Source organism: Vipera ursinii (genome assembly GCF_947247035.1).
Source record: "Vipera ursinii genome assembly, chromosome: Z".
Lineage (NCBI taxonomy): Eukaryota > Metazoa > Chordata > Lepidosauria > Squamata > Viperidae > Vipera > Vipera ursinii.
The window spans coordinates 29,160,928-29,169,450 of record NC_139517.1 but is presented as its reverse complement, the minus strand read 5'-3'; the positions used below and the strand labels follow the sequence as shown (position 1 = coordinate 29,169,450).

Sequence of the window (8,523 nt, the reverse complement as noted above, 5' to 3'; positions counted from 1 at the left end):
TGGAGTTCCTGTTCCTGTGGCGTGAACTTTGACCTGAGCTTTTGGTATTGGTGGGTTAATCCTATTATGTCCTAAAGGTCACATCTTTAGAGTTTGGGTGGGGTATATAGATTTTAAGGGTCTTTGTCTTCCTAATCTCATCAGCTTTTAGCTTCCTGGCCCCAACCTTTCTGAATAGGATTATCAAATCTGCATTTCTACAGACCTGGCCTCTGCTTAGTTTCTGCTTGGGACCATTAAGAAAACTGGGCCTGCTTTTCTGCCTTTAAGATCCTTTGGGGAAATATAACATTCTGCCTTTTTTAATATTCCCCCTCCCCCAATATTTCCTTCCGTAGGAGGGTGGGTGAGTGCTGACTTCCAGCACTACCATAGTCATTCAAGAGCTCAAGGTAACATACACAACATTTCTTCCTATTTTTAATATGACAACAATCCTTTGAAGGGAGCTGCCTAAAGTGACCAGGCCAAAGTCATCTGGAAGGCTTCAATGGCTGAGGGAAGATTAGAAACTAGATCTCTCTACTTCTACCTTAACCTTGCACTGACTCTCTTTCCCCACTAGGTGCTGCTCATTTCATAACTTTAAAAGGGCAACTTCTGGAGGTCTTGCATAATAGCAGGAAGGGCCTGGTAAGAAAACAGGTGAAGAGATGTTTCATCAGATAACCTGGTCCTAAGACCTAGAATGCTTTGAAGGTTAAGCAACACTTTGAATTTGGCTTGGGGGGAAAATGTGGCAGGGGCCAGCAGTGCTAATTGCAAAGCACTAGTGTCAAGCGACTGCAGACTAAAAATGGTTGATATTATCTGTCCCTTCCCCAACACAGTTGGTAGCTGACAGCATTCTCAAAGCAGCTCCACATACTTACATTATTGCTGAATTCTCAGTCAGAGGTTGCCAGTGTACAAATAATTGTTGTAAGCTCCCTCTCTCCAAGTAGTTCCATAATTAATAAACGTTTCATGTGTTGATTCATTCAATCATTCATTCATTAGTTTGTTCTGTGGGAAGTCAGCCCCCCGGAGAAGGAAATATTAAAAGGGCAGAAAAATATATTTCCTCAAAGGATCTTAAAGAGGCAGAAAAGCATGCCCAGTTTTTCTTTATAACCCCAAGTCTCCCTCCCCCAAGCAGAAACCAGCTCTACAGAAATGCAGATGTAAATAATCCAGGAAGATTGGAGCTAGAAGATTAAGAAGACAAAGACACCTAAAATCTACATACCCCACTCAAAATCTAAGACAGGACATAATAGGATTAACCCACAGATGCCAAAGGGCACACCTAGACTCAGGTCAGAATTCATGACACAGGAAATACAAAGCCTCAAACAGGAACAGGAAACAAACAAAAAACCCACTGCCTCCATATGCTCACCCCTTTTGATTCCAGAGCCATCTTCCTGTCTGGCTCTCCTCTTCAATAAACTGCAACCTTCTTTCTAAAGCAGTCACCATGTTGTTTATCCCCGGCTTGGACTGAACCATGATGAAGACTTTCCCTTCGACAGTTCATTCGTTTGTTCATTTGTTCGTTGAATCCAAAACCAAATAGTATCCAATATAAGTCATGATGACATGGTATGCATTATATTAGCACAATTTTCATCACAGAGAACCAGGGTGATACACTAGAGAAGATGTGAAAGAAAACAAACCTAGGCTCTACTCCACCCTCATCAGGAAAGATCTCTGGGTAAGAGCCTACAAGCTAGACCAGACCAAAAAAACCAATACTCCATAGGTCTAAAGCTACTTTCATTGGAACAGCAATAGCAACAGAATCTTGCAATTCTGCATGTGCTTCCCTCTTTCTCATTTATCTTCATGTAAATCAGAAAGAGGTTCGTATGAGACATATTCTCAAATTAGTTTTTGGGAATGAGCTCAAGCCCCACTTGTCCAATTTCTGCCTTGTTGGAGGGTCTTCCTCCTGCCCTTCAAAGCCATTCCCTATAGGACACGGGTGTTGAACTCGCCACATCACGTGACGTGTAGTGATGTATCGCAATTTTTTTTGCATTGCCAGAGCTGGGGTGGACGCAGCCTCCGCACGATGCACCTGGCTTGCAGGCTGGCAGTTTTGACACCCCTACTCTGGGGTGTCTTTGGGCTGGCTGTTCTCTCATTCAGCTCAATCCAGTGCATAGGATTATTGTTGTGGGGAAATATAAGAGGGAGCACTATCTTTGTCAGCTTGAATGAAAGGCGGAATATAAATCAAATAAATACATAAATAGATAGCACAAAGAGCATTACATAATATGCACAACATGACTGATGCAAATTACATGATTTGCATCATTTGTGCAATGATGTCATAATGCACATGACATCACTTTCCCCTGCTGTGGATGCCCATGGAGCCATGAGCAATTCCAGCACATCTGGAAGATGCCAAGTTGACTAAAAAAAAACCCAAGCAGAATTTGGAATTAAGGATCAGGTTTAAAGAATCATAGTGAAACAACATTTGAAAAACACCCCAAAAATATTTCTTGTCCCTTGTCTTATTTCTCCTGTGAGTCAAAAGGCCCTTCCAATTCATTCCAGTTCTTCTCCTGGTTCTTCTTCCTGTTCCTTTCTGCCATCACAATGGCAGCGATCACTGTCACCAGGACAGTGACTGTGATCACCAAGACAGTGGCTGTCTCTGCCATGCACAGCTGACTGTCCACAGAAACAAGCGGTGAGCCAGCTAATTGCCAAGGACTGAAACAGGTGAGGTTCTCATAATCATCCACATGAAGATGCCGAACACTCGTAATTTTGCCAAAAACCCTTTGTAGGTCACAGTCGCAGGCCCATGGGTTACCAGCCAGCTGGATGTGCGTGCTGACTGTTTGGATATTCAGAAAAGTCTTAAATTTTAGGTGGATGAGCCGGTTGCCAGTCAAAGCCAGAAAATTCATGTTGTGTAATGAAGTGAAAGCCTCTACCTCAATGAGGTTGATGTTGTTGCTGTTAAGCAAAAGAACTTCCAGGTTCTGGAGCATAAAAAAGAAGCCATTATAGATCACTGCAAGCCTGTTAGACTGAAGGTAGAGATGTCGGAGCCTGGAGAGTCCTCGGAAAGTTCCTCTCTCAATCGAAGTGACCAAATTGTGGCTCAAGTCCAGCTTCTCAAGGTTCTCCATATACTGCAAGCTTTCAAATCCCAAAGCTATCAAACAGTTGTGAGCCACCTTGAGATCCTTCAGGGAAATCAACTCATTTGAGAAGTCACGTGGTAAGCGAGCAAGCAGGTTGTAGCTGAGATCCATCTTCTCCAGGAAACTCAGGGACATGAATGTTTGGGGCCAAATCTTTGCAATGGAATTGTGAGACAGAAGAAGAATCTTCAAAGACCACAAAGCATCAAAGTAGCCTACCTCTAGCCCACTCAAGTTGTTATGTCTCAAGTTCAGCATCCATGTATTGTGAGGGATGCCGTGAGGAACGTGGGCCAAGTGCCGATTGTGACAGTCCACGAAACTAGAGGATTCGTAGCAGAAGCACAGATGGGGGCAAATCTTGGATGTATCAGCCCCATGAACCGAACAGAAAAAAGCAGCTATAAACAGGAGATACATTTCTAAGAGGCCTGCAGCAGAAATTATTCTTGCTGAGCACTTGCAAAGTCCACAGAAAAGGAATGGAGATCTACACTCCTGCACTTCAGATCCTTGTCAGCTTCTACAGATGGGAGAAGAGAATCAGATTTCCCCAGAGGAACCCATCACAAAGAGCTCTTTGTCAAGTGATTAGCTAAGAGCTTCCTTGGACTTTAGCCTTGAAGAAGAACAACAGGCAACTTGAGTGAACAAGAGAGGAGGAAGGAACCAGAGATCTGTAACTGGAGCAGTGGTATTTTCTGTAAGATAGGTCATTCATACCTTAGTTTCTCTGTTTTCAGCACTCGCTGGTTGAACTTTGATAGACTAAATCCAGGGCAAAAAAAGGGTTGTTGTTTTTTCAGTTGATCTTCTGTAGAGAAATACTAGGCAAAAAAAAGACGGAAGTGGCACTGATTGGCATATTTGTAGTGGAAAGAAATATAATTGCTAGCATTAGTTTCATAGGTTTGGACAAACAAACAAAAATCTCCCTCCTCTGAACCATGCATATATTTATGCCATAAATAGCACACACACAAGGGGACCTGAAAAAACAGGCTAGGGATAAATCGTCATGGAGAAAATCTACCTATGTGGTTGCTAGGGGTCAAAAATGACTGGATGGCACATACTCAATCAAATATTAAGGAATTGTTCATGCTGCCCTGTCCTGCACTGTACAAGAATTCTAGAGCACTGGAAGAAGCCACAAAGTCTGCAATGTTCATATGCTAGCAAATGTTCCTGCTTCTGAGATTCAGCTGTCAGTTAAAGTTCTACTGGCCTTGACATTAAAAGCATTTGGTCAGTAAAATGAGAAAACTTTTTTTTAATAAATTGTCCAGGTATCCTTGTATTTGCAATAAGAAGCACTTGTGCACAAAGATAGTTTAGCTAACTCACCTTTCAAGATGAGTTTGATTTTTGATGACTTCAGGTTCACAGTTTTCTTTGTATTCTTACAAATGTTCCTTGCCATTGTACAGTTTCCAGCTTCCCAATCCAGCGTACAACTACATATATTTTCTGGAGATCTCCTATTCAAGAACAACCTTGGGCAGATCCTGCCAGCTTCTATGGTTATCTTGTTACTGTTGATGGTCAGAGGTTAGCCTTCTACTTCAAAGCAATTCTGAAGTATTGTCCCACCAGGCCTAGTATGAAGATCAAAGAAAGATCAGGAAGCAGAGAAATCACAGGGCCATCAAGCGGAAAAATAGGGTGGTCATTAAAATAGCCTAAGGAAGATAATGAACTTTGCTGCAATGTCCACAACACAGTGAGATTTTAAACTTTGTTTCTTTTCTCTCCATTCTCTCTCCCTACTCCCTATATTTTTCTTTCACATATATGCCCAAATTTCTCTCTGTATTTGCTCTTGATTGTATTCCATGTCAGGAAGGAGACAGAAATACACCTGCTTTTTGTGAATAGAGGGGAAACTTTTAAAAAAATCAGACTCTGCAGTATAACTCCAGACTTTCGGCCTACCGACTTTAGGCTCTCATATCACTTAAGAATCCTATGTAAACTGTAAGGTATATTTCTTGAAAATGTAAAAGAATGGATTGTGCAAATTCTAGGCAACATTATGATTGGAGGGAGATTGTTACCTCGGGATGCTTCTTTCTTCTTGGGTAAGAGCAGGGATTGTAGCAGTGGCTTCTGGGTAAACTTCCTTCTTTGGCTTGTTCCCTCCACCTGAGTGAGAGGCAGTGGGTGTCTGGATGGTTGGATGTGAGTGGGTTATCTAGTGCCTAGGTAAAGAAGTGCTGAGTGTGAGACATAAGCATGCCTGAGGCTGGTGTCAGTTTTCTGATGGTATGGTGTGTAGTTGTTGGAGTGGGAGACTGAGCTGGCTGGAGGAGAAGCAGGAGTCAGGTTATTAGTAGTGACAGGCCGAGGAGGTATAGCAGGAAACTGAGGCTGGGTGGTTCTCAAGGAAGGTGCCCTTGATGTTTCCAGCCACTTATTGTCTACCCCAAAGGCTGGCCATCAGCATTCCAGAGACCCTGGTTTTCAGCTTTGCTGCTTAAATGCACAGTCAGCCTTCAATAAAACTTGGTTCACAATGTAACTGTGAATCAGAGGGCTGATCTTGTCTAGGTTAACAAAATCTGGCTGTGCCCAGATGGTTTTTGTGCATGGCATCAACCATGAGTTAGGCTCAAGGTGAAAATGTGGCAATTATGATCCAAGAAACCTTAATAAGCTTTCAGGGGCAGATTGCCATGTATGAAGCCTTGTTTGTGAAGTTGGGCTGCAAAAATCAGAAATTCTTTGTTGCATGGCAACCTCCCTATCAAAGCTGCTGAAATCTATGGCCAGGTTGGAGATGGAGTATCCTAGGGATTTGGTCTTAGGGATTTCAATCATCTTTGAGCATATACTCTGAGGCAACTTGAGAGTTCATGGCACCATGGCAACCATGGACCTGACTCAAATTATCTCTGGCCTTACTCACAATGAGGCCACACATTAGACATGGTTTTTGCTTGTTAGCCAGCTAGCTTGCTAAATAAATTAAACACACAAACATCTCATGGCCGTAGTGGTGTGATCGGGAATTGGTGCCTATTCCCATTAGTTCTTTGCCACAGACCAATCATTCCTTGTTTCCTCTGGAGTTATTTGTTCCCCACAGGTGCACCCCAGATACCTGACGGGTCCTATCAGGTTTCAGGTGAAACTTTGGAGTGTTCCTAGGACTCTAATGTGTGGTTTGATTAAGGCTTTAGTTGCTTCTTGGAATCAGACAGCAGTTTTGGCCTTGGAAGCCTGGATCACTGTCTTCATTGGACTGTTTCTAATGTTTATTTTTTTTTAATTTCTCCCCAGTTCACATTCCTCTAAAATTTATTAATACTTGTACTTCCATTTTGTGCCTGTCTGGTGCCCTTTACTTACAGCACTGTCCTGTAGATCTCCAAATGTAGATGTCAGCATCATCCTACATCCTACATTGTTCACATAGAATTGAGCATGAATAGGGACATCTATGGAAGAAACCACACTGAGAAAAGTTATTATATCATTGTCATGGTTCCAATAGATGAATCCCATTAAAGAACTTCAACGCAAGAATTCTTCCTTAAAGAATTGTTGAAGGAATAGTCTTCATCATGGTTCAGTCCAAGCCGGGAATAAAAAACATGGCGACTGCTTTAGAAAGAAGGTTGCAGTATATTGAAGAGGAGAGCCAGACAGAAAGATGGCTCTGGAAGAAAAGAGAGAGAGCATATGATTTAAGGTGCTGGTACTTACCTTTAAAGCCCTACATGGCTTAGGCCCGGGATATTTGCAGGACCGTCTGCTACCGGGGACGACTTCCCATTGCCCAGTGCGCTCACACAGAGAGGGCCTCCTCAGGGTGCCGTCGGCCAGACAATGTCATCTGGTGACCCCCAGGGGGAGGGCCTTCTCTGTGGGAGCACCAGCCCTTTGGAACCAACTCCCCCTTGAGCTTTGGATGGCCCCGGACCTCCGGTCCTTTCGCCGCGACCTCAAAACTTTTTTCTTCCATCAGGCTGACCTGGATTGATGATGGGTTTTTAAATATGTTTTAATTTTAACTGTGTAGTTAATTTATTTTCGGGCTGTTATTTAATTCTTTTTTAATTTTTGTATTGTTGTTTTTTATTGTTGTTAGCCGCCCTGAGTCCTTTGGGAGATAGGGCGGCATATAAGTCCCAAAAATAAATAAATAAATAAATAAATATGTAGATACTTTGTGACCATTTTCTTTCTCATTAAATTTCTCATCCCAATGGAGACAATTCTGTTCAACCCACATTTGGAAGGGATATGACGATCCACAGAGTGATACCTATACTCATATTGAGTATGGTGATAAAACAATGTCAGCCTGGATGAATTAATCACTTTGCATTTAATATGTTATATGATACTATAAAGCGATATTTCTCAGCTTCACTAACTTCAGAGTGCTGGTTAAAGTTTTCAGGAGTTGAAGTTCACACATCTTAAAGTGCATGAGACCAAAAAACTCTGCTGTAAAGTATTCTTTAAAAAAGGAGGTCAGAGGGATGGGAATGGATTGTAAATCTGGATACTAAACTTTTATTTTGACAGAAAAACTCTTTATTTGAAACCTTATATGAAGGAACAACATAAGAACAAGGTAGTGATTCAGATAAATATTTAAAAGAAAAAGAAAAACTATACTTATTCTAGAAGCATGATTATAGTAGCCTGCAGTCTCACCCTCAAAGTGAATGAATATCTGTTGTATATGAAAACAGACCTTAGCTTTCTCTCTGCATCTATTCTGTAAATTTCCTGTTCCAAAATCAAGAAATAGATTGAAAAATGCATTTAGCCCCCTTCCTCAATGCCCACAGGAAATCTATTGGTTTTATTTATATTCAACACATGTAGTTTCACAACTGGTCCTCACATTAATCCAGGGAGTAGGAGTTGACTAATCACAGAGGCAGTTAAAGCCACTTATCTTTGTTCTGCTATATTTAGGTTGTTGAACACTTTTAATTTCTAAAAATGTCTCTTATAGTCTTATAGCAGAACATGATACATGACAAATACCAGTTTCCCTTAAAAAATTAGATAGGATAATATTAAAACAAAATATCAAAAGAGACATTATGTAGGTAAAATAATTTGCCCAATTAATTTCAATAGAGGATACTCCCTATGAAGTATTCAACCTTAAGTAGATATTTCCACTGAAATTAACTTTCTTAACCATGAAAGGATTGTACCTATATAATTCATTTTAAATTAAGGGGCAATGGTATATAATTGACAAGATATACAGTATATTGCTGAAAGCCAGAGTGATGTAGTAATTGCTGGATTAGATTGTGAGCTTTAATTTTAGGCATGGAAGCTGGCTTGGTGACTTTGGGCCAGTCAAAAGAACACAGGCAGTGGCTTGCTGAATTGC

General features: G+C 41.3%; 1 protein-coding gene across 1 annotated transcript; it reads right to left on the bottom strand.

Annotated features, from left to right (window-relative positions):
• Positions 1-2,452: 2,452 nt before the first annotated feature.
• On the bottom strand, positions 2,453-6,621 carry LOC310649877 (uncharacterized protein). The gene is made up of 3 exons (XM_083378705.1): positions 6,507-6,621; positions 4,503-4,753; positions 2,453-3,982 (listed from the first exon to the last, which is right to left on the bottom strand). Exon 3 carries the CDS (start codon positions 3,573-3,575, stop codon positions 2,514-2,516), a length of 1,062 nt encoding a protein of 353 aa, XP_083234831.1. The 5' UTR covers positions 3,576-3,982; positions 4,503-4,753; positions 6,507-6,621; the 3' UTR covers positions 2,453-2,513.
• Positions 6,622-8,523: the final 1,902 nt, after the last annotated feature.

What these genes read in the sequence shown, in the direction of transcription:
- LOC310649877 (XM_083378705.1), bottom strand. Translation starts at nt 3,575, where the DNA reads ATGTATCTCCTGTTTATAGCTGCTTTTTTCTGTTCGGTTCATGGGGCT.